This window comes from Pongo abelii, chromosome 10 (assembly GCF_028885655.2).
Source record: "Pongo abelii isolate AG06213 chromosome 10, NHGRI_mPonAbe1-v2.0_pri, whole genome shotgun sequence".
Taxonomy (NCBI): Eukaryota; Metazoa; Chordata; class Mammalia; order Primates; family Hominidae; genus Pongo; species Pongo abelii.
This window is the reverse complement of record NC_071995.2, coordinates 109115600-109138263: the sequence shown is the minus strand read 5'-3', so window position 1 is coordinate 109138263 and position 22664 is coordinate 109115600. Positions and strand designations below refer to the sequence as shown.

Sequence of the window (22664 nt, the reverse complement as noted above, 5' to 3'; positions counted from 1 at the left end):
CTCCTTCAGCCTGTTGGTCTGGCTGAAATGCCTCTCTCCCCACTCTGGCTTTTGTCTGGCTTGCGCCCTCCTGGTCATCTTGTCCTAGGCAGCCTGTGGAGGTCTATGAAAGCCACACCTCCAGCCAGCTGATGCCGCGCCCGAGTCACATGGCAGGCGCCACAGGCAACCCCGGTGCTCACAGGGCATCAGGGAGCACAGTAGCGTCTGCCATGGAGGAGGCTTATAAGTTAGTGACATACAGTTATCTCACTTGGTGGCAGTCACCTTTAGGCTAAAGCACCCAAATCCCAGGGAAGAAAATACTCACGTTAGTTGATGGATGTTGGAAGGCATTGGAGGAAAACACCACAGTTAGGACTGTTAATGACTTACTGTTGGTGAGACTCATCTCGAACATGCGCAAACATTGATCGTAGTAACGGTGGTGGTAGTTAGTGCCACATTCAAATAAAAATAGTTCTATACAATATGTTCATTTGGTCATGTGCTATTTACAGATTTTACAAAACACACACATACACACACACACACGCCCTTATGTTCTCTATACCAGGCCAGCAGAAACTTGCATAAAATGTACATCACAGATGACAATTAGTGCCTGTACATTAAGAATACAATTCCTATGACTACCTACACAGCAGAGCAGGAGCCTTCTTCCCCTCAAGCAGAGTACAACTAAAGTTCTGAGCTAAGAACTGGAGAGAAAGTTGGACATGTCTGTTAGTCCCAGGTAAGCCACTTAAGAGTTAAAGACAAGACAGTTATTTTTCTCTGTCCATTTAAAATGTTTTATTTTTTTAAAACTAGATTGTGACGTGCCACTGAAATAGGCAATGTTGGCAAAACAATGTCTGTTACATAAAATACATTAGACATTTAAATAAATAACCTTAAAAACTATGTGAAGGGACATAAACCCAGTCGATTGAATCTGGAACAATGTTTTCTGCACAAGCGAGTACAGGCATACCTCTCGTTAAAACTGATGTAAACAGAACGAACCATCACAATCCTAAAGAGGAAGCCAAGCAGGGCGGGGGTAAGGTGGGGAGAGGTGGGGGTGGGGTGGGGTGAACGGAGGCCAAAGTGGGTGAGGGAAGTAGCAAACCAAAACAATACTGACTGAGGTAGCAAGACTCTGCTCAGTGCAGAAAAATTGGCTTATGAATAAAAATTAGACTGTGATATCAGATTAAATCCAGATCATCATGCAAAAGACACAATACATGCTATTTAGTTTTAGAAAAAAAACCACACACATTCATTTCCTAAAATCTGCTGCCAATTAATTTGCTGACAATGTCTGCTGGCTCAACTATTTTTTTTATACAAGGATGAGTATTAAACAGAACACTGTACATGCTTTTTCATCTACAAAAAAATATTTGCATAAAATAGTGTTAGTTCTCTGTACATGTCAATGGACACTTTAATTATGTGTATAAAAAAGGAAAATCTTGCCCCACTGGAGTCAGAAAAAGCAAAACAAAATCTAGAGTATGAAACCTCCGTCACCAGCCAGTATGTTCATGTGAAAATTCAGCAGAAATAGACAGTTGCTTTAAACAATAAAAAAATTAATTAAGTTAAACATCTTCTTTATGGAAAACTGTCAGTCAAGACCAGAACATATCGCTAAAGTTAGTGTCTGTGCTATAGACCCAGATCACCAGGGGCATTATGAGCAGCACAAACGGCCAGGAAATCCCATCGGTGCATGCCGAGAACGAGCAGGATTTGGTGGCAGGCTGCACACACTCTTTACCAGGTTCCAGGTAGTTGCGGGCCACAAACTTGAGCGTCTCGTCCATGAGAATCACGGGCAAGGAGATTTTCAGCACCATCAGCCACTGGGTCACGTTCAGCGGTGTGATCTGGAAGATGAGCTGACACACAGAGAAGACGTGTCACGCCTCCAGCCTCCCCTGGAAGGAGGTGGCTGGTCCCCAGCCCAAGCCCCACCCAACCACTTACTGGCAAGGGTTCGACATAGAGGATCAGGAAGTGGAGTGACATGGACAGGCAGATGGAGCCCACGAGCCAGATGTTCTCCCAGGGGGGCATCCTCAGCAAGGACTGGTTTTCGGACAAGCTGCAGAGCAAGGAGAGGTGGGGGAACGCACCCCCAAGGCAAGGCATGTGTCACAGTGGCAGTAAGACCCTGCTGGATTACACTTCAGTAAGGCAGCTGTTAATGTGGCACCATCCGCTGACCTAACTCCACTAACTTTCTACAGTGGCAAAGCTGAAGAAGAGAATGTCCTAATGCAGGACAAACTGTGAAATTTTATATCTATGTTTTGGCATAGCAGACCCCATCTTAGTGAGTTCAAAGCTGTTCCCAATTGCCCTGGAGACTTGGGCTATTTAGAAATTTCCATTTTTGTCACGGGCTTAATTGGATGGTACCATTTGTCTGTGTGAAAGGGTGAGGTTCCTTCCCTGTGGGTGCTGGCATACAGGGGTACCAAAGTTCCTATTTTTGGCCCCCACGGTTTCTTTTAAGGAAGAGCTCCTAAGAAACACAGGGCTAAGCACTCCCACTACTTCCTGGAGGTGACGACAGCTCATGCTTTTAAAACTGGTATTGCCTGTTCTCCTTTCTTTTTGGAAGGGAAGAACTGTCCTGTGATCCTCAATCAACCGTGACTACACACAATTCCCTGGTGCCCTGGCAGTCAGCATGCTCGCCTCAGCCTGCCGTGAAGGTGCACTAACCTGTTGAGGGCGTTACACATTTCTATAGTTACTAGAACAGACAGCGCCATTGTCATTGGGTATGGGGATTCAAAGATTGCACAATCCACGCCTTCGAAGTCCGGGTTGTCCTCTTTACACTGTAGGAAATGACTCTGCAAGAAAATCCAATCAAATTCCTATCAGCCCAGTATATTTCCCAAGTCCAGGCACCAACCCCATACCAAGCCTAGCACAGACCAGCCTGAATGCAGAGCCAGCCAAGAGGTTTACCCTAATTTCTCAGAGAAGCCCTGGTCCTTCAGAATCATCTTAGTTGTAACTGTTTATCGTTTGAGTCTTAAGATGATTTGATTGATAGATACCCAAACCACAGAAAGGTCAAGGCCCCACAACACTTCTCATGTAAGGTACAGAAAGAAAGGTGACTGAGTACCAGCTGGTAGAAGGACACTCTTGGACCACCGTCAGCAGCAATGAACCACCATGCAGCAGCACCCACGGTAGCAGCGCCAACGTAACCTGGGAACAAACACAATGATGCTGACGCACTTGCCTCTGCAGGGCTCGCTGCCACCGAGGCCATGCAGGCCAATCCCCACAAGGACGAAGATCAAAGACATGGGACAGTGATGTTATCTGGAGCCTGTGGTGCTACCACCACCTGCTCACGCCTGATAGCCAGAGCAACTAGATCTTGGTTTCTGAAGGACAGGGGTATTTCTAGAACAGAAGAACTGGATAACTTTTCCTCCAGAATGTGTGAGAAAAAGCACTTGCTCCATCCTGTGCCAAATTTTCCCCTTGCCGTGCCTTCTCCCCTCAGCGGGTAGTACTTCAAGGCTGCAAGTGTGTGTGTCCTCCATGTAAGGCTGCACAGTGTTGGGGGACTAGATCACACCAGGACTTTTGGACAAACTATTGCTGCCTAGTTGTACACAGATTTATCTGCTCCATTAGAGGCCCAGCAGCAGCTTTCTAGGGAAATGCTGTCAGGAGCTAGGGTGGAACACTGAGCAGCATGGCCCTGCCCTCAGCAGCTCCTGGGGATTCCCCCCAGTATTAGCTTTTGAGTTCAGGAAGTTTATTGCAAAGAAGCAACAAGGTGCAGCAGAGAATACACAGAATTCAGACGAGGCAAATATCCCCATGTGGTAGAGTCAAAAACAACAAGTGCATATACCCACTAACCCATGAATTACAATGGAGCATGAGGGGCCGCTGGCTGCAAGGATAAGGCACTACACATGTCCGGATATGGAAGGATCTGACAAGCAGGAAGAAGGCAAGACAAGGGTCAACAGGTAGGTGTGCACAGCATGCTGGAATCTCTCCGGAAGGGCACAGGGTACATGAGCACCTCAACGCCAGAGGGAAGTGACCGGCCCATACCCTTTCCATTCTATGCCACTGTGTGCTTTTTGAATTTGAAGTCATGTGAATATATTATCAAAACACAATGCCTTCCTATGGGATCCCAGGGAAGTGATTTCACCTCACTTTCCCAATCTATGAAATGGGGAAGAACCCGGGGTGAGGAAGACGAAGGCTAAAGAGATGATTTATATATAAAAGGGACCAGCCACTGCACAACCCTTCTCTTATGGAAACAGGGACTAAATTTTATATCTTAGTGACAATTATCTATTTAAATCCCACCTATGAACTCTTGGAAGGCAGAACCCAGCGTGAATCATTCTTATCCCTTTGCACACAGGGCTAAATCTGAAAACCCTGATGTTTAATTGCTCATTCACAAAAGCCCAAGTAAGGGCAGGATGCTAAAACTGGAACTGTGAAAGGACTTTTGTAAATTGGGTGTATAGTTCATCGAACTGTAAGAGGGCATCTCTGTCTTTTGCTACCCTATACGGGGATAGAAGAAAAAATATGCTTTTAAGGGATGAATTTACAAAATTTCAGCTCACAAACATTTTGTTTAAAAATCAGTAATATAAAAAAATTGTACTCACAGCCAATAGCCAAGTAACGGAAAAACAGCCACCCGCTGATCAATGGTTCCTTTGGGTTCCGGGGAGGTTTATTCATGATGTCCAGATCAGGAGGGTTGAACCCCAGTGCAGTGGCAGGCAGGCCATCTGTCACCAGATTGACCCAGAGCAGCTGAACAGGAATCAAAGCCTCGGGAAATCCAAGGGCTGCTGTCAGGAAAATACTGTTTCCAATCAAGAAAAGAAGACAAAGAGAGCCCAAATGACTTCTGGCCACTATTGAAAGAGCATCATCACCCTGCCCCGCCTCCAGAAAAATAAATGACAACAACTTCAGGTAATCTGTAAAATACTTATACCCAATTTTGAATTAAAGCTCACGTTTACTTAGTTTATTACTTAAATTCAGATGACTGAGGCCAGGTGCGGTGGCTTATGCCTGTAATCCCAGCACTTTGGGAAGCCAAGGTGGGCAGACTGGCTGAGCTCAGCAGTTAAGAGACCAGCCTGGGCAACATGGTGAAACCTCATTTCTACTAAAACACAAAAAAGTGGCAGGGAGTGGTGGCGCATGCCTGTAATCCCAGCTGTTTGGGAGGCTTGAACCCAGGAGGTGGAGGGGACAGTGAGCTGAGATCGTGCCACTGCCTGAAGCCTGGGCGACAGCGAGACTGTCTCAAAAAAATAAATAAAAATAAAAAAATAATTAAGCTGACTGAGATAAAGCCAACTTTTGGAGGGCAAGAATTTCACGTGACTACCTGGTTAATTTAAGCTCAGTTTCATGTTAAAGAGGATTCTCTGCATGTTGGGGCAGCTGCAGACAACCCTCCCGAGGGCCAAAGCACCACTGCTTCCATAAGGCATTTCTGTGTTGCCCACTCCTCTCTTCCAACTCAGGCACAAAGACCAAAGCTGCTGCAATCTGGAGAGCAAACTGCGAGAACTGGGCTCCATGACCCATTTAGATAAAGGCGTACAGTAAGTGATGCTATCACAGAGACCTACCAGACAACTTCCCCGACGTTGGACGAGATGAGGTAGCGGATGAACTGTTTCATGTTGTTGTAGATTGCCCGCCCCTCCTCAACGGCAGCCACGATGGTGGAGAAGTTGTCATCTGCCAAGACCATCTCAGAGGCGGTTTTAGCCACTGCAGTGCCAGAGCCCATAGCAATGCCAATCTCGGCTTTCTTCAGAGCAGGAGCATCGTTCACGCCATCGCCAGTCTGAAAGGGAAAGCAATGGTTGGGTCAGCCAACTGGCATGCCACACTCATACCCCTAGGCAAAAGCCCACTGAATGGGAAGCAGGAGGAAAACGAACAGAGCCATAGGTCTCTTGGCAAAGAGTTATATAGAATTTTTGTTTCGTAAGTTGGTGTCACAAAACACATTTTACCTAGGAAATGTAAAATTACCAAATAAGTTTACCGAAGTGGGACAAAGGGGATTTCAAATTTATCTGTATTATCTTACTAAAAACAAAAACACAACCTATGTGGCAGTCAAGAGGAAGTACTTGTATCCACATGGATAAATTTCAAGTAGAAAGATGCAGATTGCAAAAATATACAAATTTTAATTTTTTTGAGATGGAGTCTCGCTCTGTCGCCCAGGCTGTAGTGCAGTGGCGCAGTCTTGGCTCACTGCACGCCTCCTGGGTTCAAGCGATTCTCCTGCCTCAGTCTCCCGAGTAGCTGGGATTACAGGCGCCCACCACCACACACAGCAATTTTTTGTATTTTTAGTAGAGACGGGGTTTCACCATGTTGGCCAGGCTGGTCTTGAACTCCTGACCCTAAGTGATTCACCTGCCTCAGCCTCCCAAGTGTTGGGGTTACAGGCATGAGCCACTGCACTCGGCCAAAAAATATGCCTTCAAAAGCACGCAAAAATAATACTGTCTACAGACACAAAAACAGCACTCCCATGTTTTTAATATTTTTGCTAAATTCCAACTTCAGTTACCTCTGGGGGAGAGGAGAGTACACTTACAGTATGTTTCAAAACTAAGATTTTTTTTTTTTTAAAGAGAAGAAAGTAAATTTAACATAGTATATCTGGGTGAAAATCAGGTGAGGGGAAGAATACTGATGCTTCATCAACAGCCAGCTCTTAAAGAACATCCAACTTAAAAGCAGGGTGATCCAAACAACTGACTGATTACATCCTCAATTTTCAGAAAACTTATGATAAAAACACGTCTCATTTAAAAAAGAGACTAGATCACCAGATTGTTCCTCTGGAACTGATCTGGAAGGCCCTTCTGGGTTTTAAACGACTCTAGGATCTTCCCTGCAAGTAGCACACAACATGCCAACCACTGATTCACCGAATTCTAGAGAAAAGACCCAAATCATGACAAATCCCAAATTAGGAAGCTATGACAGAAAAATTCAGTGGTCAAAATTAGAGGCTACTATGTGCTTGTGTAGCCTGAGTCACCTGTACATGTTCAAACATGCTCACCATAGCTGTAATCTCATCAAAAGACTGAAGAAATTCTACGATTTTAGACTTGTGGGAGGGTTCAACTCGAGCAAAACAGCGGGCATTCAGGCAGGCGTCTCGCTGGGCGGAGGGGGTGAGTTCATCAAATTCCCGGCCTGTGAAAGCTTTTGACGTCACGTCCTCATCCTGCCTGAAGATGCCGATGCGGCGACAGATGGCCACAGCAGTGCCCTTGTTGTCCCCAGTGATCATGATGACCCGGATGCCTGCTTGCCGACACAGCTTCACGGAGGAGGCCACCTCGATTCTCGGAGGATCCAGCATGCCCACGCAGCCAACGAAGGTCAGATTGGTCTAAAATAAGAGCATCACTTTAAATAAAAGTGGCAAATTCTACTTTTTGTCCCCTAGTTTGAAAAATGCCCAGTTAAACATTGAGATAGGTTTCTGCATTTTCTTTTTTCTTTTTTTTTTGAGGCGGAGTTTTGCTTGTTGCCCAGGCTGGAGTGCCATGGCGCAATCTCAGCTCACCGCGACCTCTGCCTCCCAGGTTCAAGAGACTCTCCTGCCTCAGCCTCCAGGGTAGCTGGGACTACAGGTATGCGCCACCACACCTGGTTAATTTTGTATTTTTAGTAGAGATGTGGTTTCTCCATGTTGGTCAGGCTGGTCTCAAACTCCCAACCCCAGGTGATCTGCCAGCCTCGGCCTCCCAAAGTGCTGAGATTGCAAGCGTTTGAGCCACCGTGCCTGGCCAGTTTCTGCATTTTCTTATGAGAAAAAAAGAATACCACTACACCCGTTAAACCATTCTTTAACTCTTGTGCTATTCTGAGCCCACAGTACCAGAGCTTCTTCATTTTGTTCATAGCTTTAGGATGTCACATCCTTGATATAAAAGAATTCTACTCTGAGTAGAAAAGTGGAAGGAATCTCCAACTTGGATCTTTTGACCTTCAATAACTAATGAATATTCTAGAAATATCCCCAATTAAAAAAAAATCATGATTTAGATGAGCTGCAAAATGGGGTTTACAAGCTTAAGCTCATCTTGATTATTCTACTTTGAAAATATTCTACTTTGAAAATAACACTTTTATGAAATTATTAACTATGTATGTTTGAAGCAGCAATCTAAATTTTAAGGGTGACACAGCTGGCAGGCAGAAAAACAAATAACCACACCTCTTTCTTGGCAAAAGTGAGGACTGTTTGACCTTTTGCTTGAAGGAGTACTGTTTAAACACAATGAATCGTGCAGGGTGTGGACAAAGAAACTTTTCATTAGCTAACCTCATATTTAATAAAGTTGGCAGAGTCCTCAAGGTGCATTTCTTCTCTTCTCAGTGGGTTGTCATGAGTGGCCAGGGCCAGGCATCGCAGTGTGTCGCTACCACTACCCCACTCTCGAATGACAGACATGATCTTCTGTTTGACTCCAGAGGTCATAGGAACCTTAGTACTTCCAACTCGAATGTGGGTGCACCTGTCAATGACACCTTCAGGAGCACCCTGGAAATGTTACAGATTTAGATCAACAATTTTGTTTTATTGGTTCACCGGGATCTTAACCCGGGTAAGAACATCTCAATTGCAATCTGCCATACTTGCCTTTACAAACATCTTGCTCATTGATGTCCTGCTTGGTTTATTTGGTGTACAGTAAACCGACATTGACTTTCTGTCACGTGAAAACTCTAGAGTGAATTCCTTTTTCATCAGCTGTTTAATGACCTACAAAGGGAACAAATATGGAATACTACTGGGTGGCAATTTCTGAACTTTTTTACCTAACAAACAGTAAGCACCTATTACATGACAGATGCTAGGAATATAGCAATAAACAAAACAGACAAGTTTTTGCCCTCATGAAACTTGTCCCCTATTTTGGGAGAGACAGACTAAGATGCAAAAGTAACACAAGTGCTATAGAGAAAAAGGGAAGGGGGATAGAAAATTTGCATACATGAATATCATACTGTTACATAAAGTGGCCAGAAGGCGGTGACATTTGAATAAAGATGGCCCCATGGGGCCTGAAAAGATGTGTGTGAACCCAGTGGGTGGTGGTGAAGACCCACCAGGCAGAGAACGGAAGTGCAACCTGGCAAGTCCTGGAATGGTAAAGGAGTGCCAACGTGGCTGGAAGAGTTTACATGAGCAAAAGGTGAGACAGGTAATGGCAGAGGACGGTAGAAGCAGGTCATTAAGACCTCAAAAGTCATTATGGGGCATTTGGCTTTTAAGACAAGTAAAACAGAAGACAACGGAGGATCCCAAGCTCTAGTTGTCAAGAATTGGCTGAAGGTGGTCGGGTGCAGTGGATCACCTGAGGTCAGCAGTTCATGCCCAGCCTGGCCAACACAGTGAAACCTTGTCTACAAAAATTAGCTAGGTGTGGTGGCAGGCACCTATAATCCCAGCTACTCAGGAGGCCGAGGCAGGAGAACTGCTTAAAGCCGGGGGGGGGGGGTGGGGGGGGGCAGAGATTCCAGCGAGACGAGATTGCGCCACTTCACGCCACCCTGGACGAAAGAGCAAACTCCGTCTCAAAAAACAAAAGCATTGGCTGAAGGGAGACAAGGAATACCATTCAGTATAATGACACTGAATTAAACTAGGGAACGCTGGAGGTGAAGAGATAGCCCCAAGCAGAGCTGTCCACCAGAACTCTGTGCAAGATGGCAATGCTCTGTGGCCACTGTTCATGTGGCTGTCACACGTGATGGATAAGCACTTTAAGTGAATATGGCTAGAGCATCTAGGGAAGTGTTTTCAGGTATTCTAAGTATTTTTTAAAGCATTCTAAGTAGTTTTAGATAGCTAGTGGCTACTGATTACAGTCATGAGACCAGAAGAGATCATGGGAGTAACTATAGACAGAAATGGCTGCGGACTACGGAGCCTTCACCTCCCGGTGCTATGTGAAAGATCCAGCTAAGAAGACCTCGAATGAGAGGCCAAGGGAGGGAGAGCAAGTATGGGATCGTGGAAGCCAAGTGAAGAGGTGCTTCAAAGAGGGAGCGAGTGACGGCACCAACAAAATAGGTAAGATGAGGACTGAGAATAAACCTTTGGCTTTACAACGTTACCTACAACTAAAGATACCCCTTCTCTTCCAGTTTTTATACTTTTCTTGCCTACTACACAGACCAGGAATGCCAGTATAATACTGCATAGAAATGGTGAGAATTCTGTTATGTTAGCATGGTATCTGTGTAAACACACCGTCGGCGTTAAAGACATGCTATTATAGTCTTAGTTTGGTGTAACAGATGGGTTTCATCATATGCACCTACTGAGGTGACCTTATTGTTTTTTTCCACCTTAATTTGGTTAATGTGGTGAGTTAATTATATTAATTTGTTCCCACTGACACACATTTAAAAATCATCATAGAAATCCCCAAGAACATCAGCATCTAACCTAGGAAGCTACGGGAGGACTGAAGGCTGATGAACTGACTAGATGGGGCTAAGGGCCCTGCAGCGATCCTGCTGGCCTGCCAGCCACTGAACCGCCTCAGGCAGCAAAGGAATGGTTATGAGTGCTACGCTGGATTCTGTATCATCTCAATGACACGTGTGTTTAGTTTCAATTAAGCATTTGCGCCAATGGCACTGGGATGACTAAAGGAACATGCAATGATTCTGAGGAAGGCGTGGACCTACCCAGGTAAGAGGTCTTGGGCTGGGAGTGGGGGAGGGAAATCCCTTTCAGTACTAGGCTGGCCAAGAACCACGGACCTAGCCAAACAAGCCATGGGGCCAAAACGCTGGACCTGCTCTCTCTGCTTCTAAACTACACATGGGTTCCTGCTATCTCAAGTGGGAAGGGAGGCAAAGAGCTTGTGTCTGGAAATCCTTAGTGAACGAGCAGCATGACAGCTGTTTCCGATCCCTTGGCCAAGGGATGTGAAAAAGATGGGACAAGGGAGCTCTGGAGCAGGGAGACACAAAGATGACAGCATTGCCCGTACTTGTGTGGTCACTGGCTAGTGAGCCAGTGCTGGTTCAGCCCCATGACATGACTTGTTTCCCATCACTCGGCAGGAGTAGTCAGAGGTCTAGAATCAAAAGACTCAAACCCCCTCAATCTGTGAAGCTGTTTTTAGGCTGCTTCAGATTTTTAGTTACACCAACTAATAGATCGCAGGCAACGTGGCTCTGCCAGGATCCACGTCCTTGCTTACTGGCAGAGTGAATAAGCCTGGACTGCTTCGGGTTCATGGAAGACACATGGGTAGAGGGAAGAAGCCAAAGGAGTGGTCCAAGGCCTTCATGGCTCTGAGATTGCCATTTGTGAATTGTGCATCAGTTTACTGAAAAGGAATCTATACTTCAGCTGAGACGGTCTCAATTCCACTGTGAGTTTTGTTTTCTCAGGACAGTATAAAGGAGACAAAATCCTGCCTCACACTAACCGGAAGACCACGCCACACAGGTCATGGAAGGGCTTGGTGTCCCTACCTGCAGGCTGGACATGATGGTCTAGAACTTTTCACCCTGAAATTCTGTGTGGTCACTAAAATGCTTGATGTTTGAGGTTATTAAGAAAACAGGTATACTGCTCCCTCCCAACTCAGGCTGTACTACCCCCCAATGACACAGTGCCTCCTCATTTGCCCTTATTACCCAGGAAGGGATGAAAGGGCTTATGACACACAAAAAGCATTAAACGTGGTGACAACTAATCATTTTGCTAAATGAGGCTTGCCTTTATACAGCTGTGTATGACAACTAGAAAAGGCTGAGTTCTACCTCTCTCCTCCCCCAGACCTGTTCCTTCAGGCATGCAGGACCTCTCCCCTTCCCATCGCTCCTTATTCTACCAGGGAACCCTAAGTTACAACAACGTCCTATAAAGAGGCTGCAAAAATACTGACTGGCAGCCCCATGGTGATGACAGACAGGTAGGTCTGATGCCAAAAAGAGGTATGTCTGGCAGAACCCAATTCTATAGGAATCCAAGCTCCACAGCTAGGAGACAGTGGACACTGAGGATGAGGCTGCTTGTAGGCAAATGGTCTGGTGGACCTATTAGAGGACCATGTGGCTGTGCAGATTCTGGACTGCAGAGAGAGGGTATTCACTCTGAGACAGTGTAGGAGGGAGGGCTCTTGCCCAACAAGCAATCAGCCTGTCTGCCATATAAAAGGAGCAGCTGCTGCTGCTGCCACATAACTCAGGAATGATGTTTCCTGGGTGGTGGTTTGTGGGGGCAGGAACCAGACATAGACTTTGAGAGCCTGACTTACGTCCCTAAGCTCCTTCTGCTCCTCCTTGGCTGCTTTGAGGGCATCACACTCCTTCCTCCAATACAACCACAGCTTCCTCAGTTCCCATTCTTGAGCTGCTTCTGTAGCTTGCTTCTTCTCTCCCACCTGTCCTTAGCACCCACGTGACTAACTGACCCACACAGACTTTGTGTATTGCAACATCTTATCTGCGTATCACTTCTCATCCAAGCAATCATCTACCACTTTGGCCAGGATAAGATAAAGGGAGTTATCCTTCAAGTTTAGCCACTTCAGGCCTTAATTTTTTTTGAGATGGGGTCTGACTCTGTTGCCCAGGCTGAAGTGCAGTGACGCTGCACTAAACTCTTGGCCTCAAGTGACTCTCCCGCCTCAGCTTCCCAAAGTGTTGGGATTACAGTTGTGAGCCACTGCGCCCGGTCCATTTCAAGTTCTTAAGCTGAGCCAAGTGACAGGCAGGGGGACCAGTCTTTTGAGGAGACCCAGGTGCTAGAGACTCAATGGATGGCCAGTGTCCACCAGCAGCCGTTGCAAAGTGTTTCTACTGAGGTCTAGGCTCCCGGGCTTGTGAGGCCACAGAAATCTAAGGGTAGTACCGCAGGACAGGTCCAGTATGGTGGTCTTGGCAGGAGGGAGCAGCAGCTCTTTGAGAGGAACCTCACTCAGGTCCAACTCACTGTGGAGACTCCCATCCTTGCTACTGGCCCTTGTCATAGTGATGCTGGTCAAATCAGTCCTGTCTCAAAGACTCTGACAGGCAGAGAGAAAAAGGCTCAGAGGCCACTTATTTGTTCAGTGTATACATGGACAATGTCAGTGCCCTCTGCCACCACCACCACCATCACCACACTGACCTTTGGTATTTGGTTATGCTGGTCTCATCAAATGAGTTAAGAAATGTTTGTTTGATGCCCAGGCGCGGTGGCTCATGCCTGTAATCCCAGCACTTTGGGAGGCTGAGGCGGGCGGATCACCTGAGGTCAGCAGTTCGAGACCAGCCTGGCTAGCATGGTGAAACCCCATTTCTACTAAAAATACAAAAAATTAGCTGGGCATGGTGGCGTGCGCCTGTAATCCCAGCTACTAGGGAGGCTAAGGCAGGAGAATCGCTTGAACCCAGGAGGCAGAGGTTGCAGTGAGCCAAGATCACGCCATGGCACTCCAACCTGGCGACAGAGAGAGACTCTGTCTCAAAAAAAAAAAAAAAAAAAAAAGTTTAATTGAACAGGAAAAGAAAGTGTGGTAGCTGACAGGGGAAATAAGGTCAAAGGAAAGTTTTAAGACAGAAAGACACTGTTATTTCCCCCTATGCTGAAGAACATCTAGTAGAGATGGAAATAAATAATGCAGCAAAGATGTTGGGAGGAGGTGGCTTCTGCTAGGAGCAAGAACACTGTTCACAGCACTATGGGAGAGGACAGCCCCTGTGGGCACAGAGGGTCACTCAAGGAAATTAGCTATTGATTGCTTTTATTTTCTTGGTCAAATACACAGGAAGAGCATCTTACCTGAGAGTGAATATGGGGAAGGAAATACTGTAAGTTTGAGGAGACAAGGTATAATTCGTTTTCTAAGAGAGTAGGACAGTGCAGACACTAAGTATATATAGTACGACTGATAAGCAGCATGAACAATAAACCAGGTTCAAATACTCACTGAGTTGCAGGCATTTGCACGTTCTATTTTAGAAAGACCCTTCAATTCAGTATCAAATACATTCATCTTCTCTACTAGGCAAGTGAGAGCAGTCTCTGTAGCTTCTCCAACTTTTTCATACACACCCTTTGCCTGTATTGGTTAAAGGCACAGAAAGTAGAAAAAAGGGAGAAGTACACAGATAAATTTATCTTTAATATTTTTTTCCCACAAAAGCACAATCTGTCCTCTATTACAACATTGTAAGGCCATTTTTATCCTCCTCTGGAACAGGTGACCCAGATAGTTAAAAACATATTCAAAGTACAGGTGTGTATGTGATCTTATTCTAATAAGTAGGTTTTTCATTTCCCTTAAATATAAGATGACATCAAACACAGTATTTATTATTTCACCCAAACATAAGAAGCCACTGATCACACTATTAATTCAAAGAGTACCTTCACATAATAATGTAATTCCATGTCATTGCTTATCATTCTGAAGAGTTCACATTCTGTCTCTGACAGGGACTGGCTTACCTTTGAGACAGAAACTATATCCTTTGCTTTCAGGAAAGCATTTTCTATCCTGGGTTTTATTCATTTATAGTAAGTATGCTATCAACAGATAAGAACATCACATATACTACAACTTTAAGTTAACTAACTGCAATGCTCAGCCACAGAGGATATGTGAAAGGCTCTCAGCTTTCTTTGGTGAGGTCATGCTGGCCCCACCATAAGGTTCTGAATGGAACGGGGAAACAAAATCAGGCACCCTTGACTTTCAAAAGGGAGGAAGGCAGACTGGCTAGACTTTCATTCTACCCACCCCACCCTTGAACTAGGAACAGCCATTTCTTCTAATTTATGAAGAAACTTACCTCATTGTAATCCAAAGCAGAGTCATTACAAAGAGCACAAATTGTTGCTAATTCTACCAGACCATCATACTGGTGACATTTCACTGGTTTATCATCTTTATGCCTGCCCAAAGAGAAAACACTCTCAGAGCAGGGTATGGTCGCCACTATTGATTCCCCCCCACCGCCCCCCGCAATTCTTTAATAATGAAAACAGAATTTCTGGGACAACATACTAGAAAAAATTCCAAAGAATTTGATGCCAGAGCCATATTAGACAAAAACAAAAGAGAGAATGCATCTCTGATATCAGAAATCAATCAGTAAAAAGACCAGAAATTCTTAATTCAATTCTTCCACCACTGGCATTAGTGAATAACAAACACAAATCCCTCTTGAAAGTTTGGAGCCCAGAAGATGCAAAAAGATGACTGGATTATAACCTTTGGTTCATCTTTCAAAGTTTTTGTTTTAAAAACATTTACTACTTTAGTAATAAGTGTTGACTTGAGCCACATTCAGAAAGCTGTCTTAACTTTGTAGACATGCTGCAAATCAATACAAATACTAAACTGCCACACCAGATCCTTTAAATGAGGAGGAGGGTTACTCACACTTCTCCAATAGGTGCATAAGTTGACCCAGTTATGGTAAACTCATTAAGGGAACAAGTATCACCTTCCACTCTGTCCAGAATGAACATCTGTAGGAGGAGAGCGCATCAGAGTATTTAAAAGGGATTTTAAAAAAATACTACACAAATAAACTACCTTTGTTAGCTTAAGACAAAGGCAAACAATCTGTTTCATTTACAAAAACAACTTTAATAAAACTCACTGAGGCTCACTCAGCATCAGCAGTACTGTCCCTTACCCTAACTAGCTTAATTATATTAGCCTGCTTCGCCCATCATACCCCCGACCAATCGAACAGTATGAAAAACAGCATCACTGAGGTGCTGAATGAATGAGCAGCAGTGGCACCAAACACACAACAACCCACACAAAACCCAAGTTATGAGGACTCCCGGTCAGCAAAAGGTCAGTTCCAGAGACAAGTTACTCTTTAGATTGCTCACAATCCCAAATTTCAAATGGCTGGCTGTGAGAGTGGTATTAGGTAGTCCTGCCTTAGAGCTAAGCACAAAAGCTTGGGAAGAATAAACTCACATTTCAGAGATGCATAAACATTTCCCGAGTAAAATAAGACAAACTGCTTCTCTGCTCCTTCCCACTTATTTTTATTGTGGCAATAGCTCATGTTCTATGAAGCTGCATAACTATATGTATACAGTAAGGAGCCCGCAGAGCTGAATGAATTGATGTTCCCTAGACAATACAGATGGAAGCATGCTTAGGAAAGGATTACTTTTATTTTTTAAAGCGACATAAGCTATTTTCTTAAAGATAATTTTTCCACTGCTTGATTTGCATTCACAAATTATAATTCAGACGCCCAGTTTGGAAAAGTAAGATTTAGGCTTGTGTTTTCATTGCAAATGAAAACTTGTAAAACCTCCTCTAAAAAGAAAAAATTACAGAAAGTGATGTCAAAACTATATTTTCTCATGCTTTCTCTGAAATATGAGCAATTAATAATCTGATCAAATCATTCTCTAAGGGGAATTTTAAAAATGTAAAACTCAAGTTAAAAAGGCCACATTGAGCTGGGCATGGTGGCTCACGCCTATAATCCCAGCACTTTGAGAGGCCGAGGTGGGCAGATCATGAGGTCAGGAGCTAAAGATCAGCCTGACAAAGATGGTGAAACCCGTCTCTACTAAAAATATAAAAAATCAGCCAGGCGTGGTGGTGGGCACCTGTAATCCCAGCTACTCGGGAGGTTGAGGGAGAGAAGTGCTTGGACCCGGGAGGCAGAGGTTGCAGTGGGCTGAGATTGCGCCACTGCACTCTAGCCTGGGCGACAGAGCAAAACTCCGTAATAACAACAACAACAAAGCTATGTTGTGTTTTAAAAACACATCTTTTCAGAGCAATTCATCCCACATTCAATAAGGAAATTAGTTAATCTTTATTTTAAAATAACTTTTTTTTTTTTTTTTTTTTGAGGTGGAGTATCACTCTGTCGCCTAGGCTGGATGGAGTGCAATGGCACAACTCGACTCACTGCAACCTCCGCCTCCCGGATTCAAGTGATTCTCCTGCCTCAGCCTCCCCAATAGGTGAAATTATAGGCGCCTGCCAACATGCCCAGCTAATTTTTGTAATATTAGTAGAGATGAGGTTTCACTATGTTGGTCAGGCTGGTCTCGAACTCCTGACCTCAGGTGATCCGCCCGCCTTGGCCTCCCAAAGTGCTGAAATTACAGGCGTGAACCACTGTGCCAGCCAAAAATGTGAAATTCTTTGAGTCTATACCAAAGCCCAAAATATTCTAAAAGACATTCAGAATCTGAATCTACATTAGCTAAATCTAAATGTACTCCGACATTTTTGACTGTGAGCAAGTCAACCATTTAGGATATGCAGGATGAAAATCTTCCTAAGTCAAGGGCAGTTATGCAATACCACTGCAAGAAGCCTCCTGCAGAATACCAATTAGCACCAGCTTCCTGTTGTGAGGTAGAGCTTCACTCAGAACAGGCAGGCTTTTTCTTCATTATAAGAAAACATTTTAAGTCAAGCCATTCAAGGGAGAAAAGAACAAAAAAAAATTTACAGTGAACTGGGAAACTGAAATTTTAAAAATTACAATTTTACACATGGCTTACTTTCATGGACATAAAGACTATTCTGAGGAATTAAAGCTTTCAGGCTAAGTGAGACACAAAATAGTAAATAAGAAAATTCCCTTTCTCTTCCTGAAACAACCAGTATGACAAAACTGACTTTTAGCCCATTCATCCAACCTTTTGGTTCCAAAAAATAAGAACTTAAGTAGCTCAGTCAAACACCTTAATATCCTGGAGAAACCCAAGACAAACCTAGAAGCTTTCCACTTTGAAAGTTGGAACACCCCAGTTCTGTCAATTCTAAATGTGGGTTTGGACTTCACAAGGAGCTTGCAGGGGAGGGAGAACCTGTATCTAAAAAATCATCATGAACTTAAAATTGGCAAAATAAAAATTCACAGGGCTTAACTGATTATAAAACAATTTCCGATGTTAAAAATAATTATCTAAAACCTGACGAAAAGGCCAAGATAACTACATCCTTTCAATATCATACAGAAGCATTATTTAACAAGCCCATTCTAGGAAAATGTAACACTGTGCTATTAAATAAATGCTCATGTATATGAGGTTTCCCTATAAGACATTAGTTTTGTAATCTAACCTAGCAATCCCTATTCTAATATTCTAATATTGAACACTTCCTCAAATACAGATTCCCTTGCCAATTAATGAGCCAAATAAAATATGTGATATATGTCTACTCTGCATGAGTCAAGTGTACCTTTTGGAATAGACTTGTACCAAGTTGTTTAAGCAAAACCTAAGGAAAGTGAATTATACAAAATAATCCAGCTGTATAATTATTGCATTATTTATTCAGTTGTTACTTTTCTAACAGCAGGTTTAAATTATTTTATCAAACGATGGTCAAAAAATATAGGATGGCCGGGCGCGGGGGCTCACGCCTATAATCCCAGCACTTTGGGAAGCCGAGGAGGCGGGCGGATCACTTGAGGTCAGGAGTTCGAGACCAGCCTGACCAACATGGAGAAACCCTATCTCTACTAAAAATACAAAAAATTAGTCGGGCGTGGGGGCGCATGCCTGTAATCCCAGCTACTTGGGAGGCTGAAGCAGGAGAATCGCTTGAACCCAGAAGGCGGAGGTTGTAGTGAGCTGAGATCGGGCCATTGCACTACAGCCTGGGCAACAAGAGTGAAACTCCATCTCAAAACAAGAACAAACAAACAAACAAAAAATATATATGATGAATACACAGAATAAAGCAAGTTAAAAGCAATTTTAGTCAGCCCTCTGTACCTGTGGGTTCCACATCCACGGTCAACTAAACAGCAGATGGAAAAATAACTGCATCTGTACTGGACATGTACATTTTTTTCTTTTCATTATTCCCTAAACAACACAGGCTAACTATCCCTAAACAACACAGTTTAACTATTTACGTATCATTTCTAATATTATGTTAGATATTGTAAGTAATCTGGAGATGATTTCAAGTATACTGGAGGATGAACAAGGTTATATGCAAGTATTGAACCACTTCATTTCAGAGACTTGAGCATCTGCAGAGTGTGATATCTGAGGGAGGTCCTGGAACCAGTCTCCAATGAATACCGAGAGATGACTATTTACTTTTTAGGAAAAAGCATGCTTCATTCAACATGTGATAGAAAAACCAATTAGGACTTCAGGTAGAGAGGTTAACCAGCAGCTTTCTCTAGAACTTGTCTGTTAACATACACCTAGAGACAGAGGATCAGGAAAATTAGACAGGAGGCTGAGTGTGGTGGCTCATGCTTGTAATCCCAGCTCTTTGGGAGGCCAAGGCAGGAGGATCACTTGAGCCCAGGAATTCAAGACCAGCCTGGTGACATAGTGAGAACCTGCCTCTACAAAAAAAAATTAAAAATTAGTGGGGCATGGTGGTATGCACTTGTGGTTGCAGCTACTTGTGAGGCTGGGGTGGGAGGACTTGAGCCTGGGAGGTTGAGGCTGTGAGCCACAGCTGTATCACTGCACACTAGCCTGGGCAACAGAATGAGACCCTGTCTTTTTTCTTTTCTTTTCTTTGAGATGGAGTCTTGCTTGTCACCCAGGATTGACAGCAGTGGTGTGATCTTGGCTCACTGCAACCTCTGCTGCCCAGGTTCAAGCAATTCTCCTGTCTCAGCCTCTCGAGTAGCTGGGACTACAGGTGCACGCCACCACACTCAGCTAATTTTTGTCTTTTTAGTAGAGACAGGGTTTCACCATATTGGTCAGGTTGGTCTCAAACTTCTGACCTCAGGTGATCCACCTGCCTCGGCCTCTCAAAGTGCTGGGATTACAGGCGTGAGCCACTGCACCCAGCCTTTTTTTTTTTTAATTAAAGGAAAACATAATTTCTCTAATTCTCTTACATCTAATACAAGTATATCAGCCATACAGATATCCTGTATTTTGTGAAAGTTTTATTAAATGATTAGATCCTCTCAAATACTAGAAATTAAGCTCAGGCTATACACACAGCCCACAGAAACGTATGATATTACAAATCAAAAGTTTTGATGGCATGAAGGCATATTGGTAGGATGAACAAAGAACCACGACAGGGAATATTCTAAATTACTCCTCTTACCCTGCAGACTGACATCTGGTTTGTTGTAAGTGTACCAGTCTTGTCCGAGCAGATAACAGAAGTACAACCAAGGGTTTCCACAGACGGGAGGCTTCGAACAATGGCATTTTTCTTTGCCATTCTGCGAGTTCCAAGAGCCAGGCAGGTGGTGATGACTGCAGGCAGACCTTCAGGAATGGCTGCTACAGCCAGGGCCACTGCAATTTTAAAGTAGTAAATAGCACCTCTGATCCAGGACCCTCCATGAACCGGGTCATTGAAGTGCCCAATATTTATGATCCAGACTGCAATGCAAATAAGGGAGATGACTTTGGAAAGCTGTTCCCCAAATTCATCTAGTTTTTGCTGAAGGGGTGTTCTCTCCTGCTCTGTTGCCACCATTTCATCCCGGATCTTGCCAATTTCAGTGTTAACTCCAGTTGCTACCACCACTCCCATAGCTTTCCCAGCAGCAATGTTTGTACCCTAGGACAGAAGCAGAGAACTGGTCACAAGATGAATACCACATCCCAACTTAAATACCGACGCTGGATTTTGACTAGGGCACCCAGATTCTCAACACATTCTACTAGGTCTTCCACTGGCTACTGTTCAAGCAACCAGCCATACAACTGTGACAACAAGCAATGCTCCATGTGGTACTTACTTATGCCAGGCAGCTCTGTACTGACCCACCTAGATTTCTATTTGAGCCCGGCTTGTAGACCATCTTCAAAGCAGTGCTCTTAACCCCTCTGGTGTTTCCAATTTTTCAAACTCGTATAGTTCAACTCTAAGCATTCTCCACTTCTGGCTCTAACAACTCAAGGCCCCTACTTTTCTCACTGTAATAGGAACGGCAACTAGCCCCATGGGCTATCTTGAGAACTCCTACTCATGTGACAGGGTCCAAAAACCAAAGAAATCAAGTATGAGCAGTCTCTCCCATGCCACTTTAATTCCTAGTGTTGTAAGAGAAGGACATGGCTTCACTATTTTCAGGGTACCTCTATTTACTTACTATGGGTAATAGTCAGGTTCTCATACAAACCCACAAATGTCCCCAACTTAAAATCATTACAGATTCCAAACCAAAAATCCATGCATTTCCTCACTATTCAAAAAATTTTTCACATCAATAGAAAAAGTGAAATAGTAAAATGAACATTCATATACTTTGCACCTAGACTCACCATTATTAATGGTTTGCCATGTTTGCTTTCTCTCTCTCTCTAAACACGCACCTTTTTATCGTGAACCACATACAAATAGCAGCTGTCATCTACATCATTTTGAAAATACCCTTTATTGGCTAAGGCTTTTCCAAACAAATCTACTTTTCAACTATGTTTGCAGGTAAGAGTTTGAAGATGTATGAGCTGATCATTTTTTTTTTTTGGTCCCCCAAAACTTGCCAATTAAAAGACATCTAAGTCACACGTTATGTTACTGCCATATTCTGACACCTAACACTGACCATGAAAAGTGTGATTATCCTTTAGAAGGATAGCCAGTGATGGCTGGCAGTGAAAAACATAACATTTGATTAGGCTTTGGAAATGTCTGTAAATAAAAACACATTTCATAAAGTACTTACAGAAAACAGCATGTTCTTTTTATCTTGGTTGACAGCTCGTGGGTCAGGGACGGGATCAGTGTGCTTGATGACAGAGACAGATTCACCTAAGCGGGTTGTGAGACAGAAAAAACAGATCTCTGCGACCCACACCAAGAACCTAGAACCTCTCATTCATGCCCACCTATTACCACTCTTGGGATACTGTCAGTGTGAGAAAAGGGGCAAAAGGCCCAATTCATTCAAAGGAGGTAAGCTGGGAAAATTTAGTAATGGAAATTAATACCAGAACAAAGGGTGTCAGGATAAAAATCAACACAATTCCAAAATAAAAAAGTGAATTTTCAAGTAGAATCCCCATTAATTATTTTCTGGAGTAACTATTCAAATTAATTTATTTTTCAGTAATCATTTTATACTCTGATACTGTGAGTGTATTGTTTACATATATTTGTTGTATACTTTAATAAATACTTTAACATATATACTGATACTTTTTTTTTTTTGAGACAGAGGTCTTGCTCTATCACCCGGGCTGGTGCAATGGCACAATCACAACTCACTACAGCCTCAACTTCCCCGGGCTCAAGCGATCTTCCCAACTTGGCTTCCTGAATAGCTGGGATTACAGGCACCCAATACCATGGCCGGTTAATTTTTTTGGTATTTTTTTGTAGAGATGAGGTTTCACCATGTTGCCCAGGGTGGTCTCCAACTCGTGGACTCAAACAATTCGCTCATCTTGTCTTCCCCAAAGTGCTGCAATTACAGGTGTGGGCCACCACATCTGGCTATACTCTGAAGTAGCAATTAGCAAGTGTACTGGAAAGATCGCATGGTAAATAAAGAACGACTTTTTTTTTTTTTTTTTTAAGACAGTCTTGCTTTGTTGCCCAGGCTGGAGCCCAGTGGCACAATCTCAGCTTACTGAAACCTCTGCCACCCGGGCAATTCTCCAGCCTCAGCCTCCC

The 22664-nt window shown here is 43.8% G+C and overlaps 1 protein-coding gene across 1 annotated transcript in view; it reads right to left on the bottom strand.

Moving 5' to 3' along the window:
- Positions 1-767: 767 nt before the first annotated feature.
- Positions 768-22664, bottom strand: part of ATP2A2 (ATPase sarcoplasmic/endoplasmic reticulum Ca2+ transporting 2) — a 66107-nt gene continuing 44210 nt past the window's right edge. Inside the window, exons 7-20 of the mRNA XM_024256440.3 lie at positions 21715-21800; positions 20139-20603; positions 15480-15568; positions 14887-14989; positions 14022-14153; positions 8720-8842; positions 8402-8620; positions 7127-7462; positions 5664-5884; positions 4677-4879; positions 3140-3225; positions 2725-2858; positions 1981-2098; positions 768-1892 (exon numbers count right to left, since the gene is read on the bottom strand). Of these exons, the coding sequence (XP_024112208.2) occupies positions 1623-1892; positions 1981-2098; positions 2725-2858; positions 3140-3225; positions 4677-4879; positions 5664-5884; positions 7127-7462; positions 8402-8620; positions 8720-8842; positions 14022-14153; positions 14887-14989; positions 15480-15568; positions 20139-20603; positions 21715-21800 (2585 nt within the window). The 3' untranslated portion in view covers positions 768-1622. The remainder of the gene's footprint in view (positions 1893-1980; positions 2099-2724; positions 2859-3139; positions 3226-4676; positions 4880-5663; positions 5885-7126; positions 7463-8401; positions 8621-8719; positions 8843-14021; positions 14154-14886; positions 14990-15479; positions 15569-20138; positions 20604-21714; positions 21801-22664) is intronic.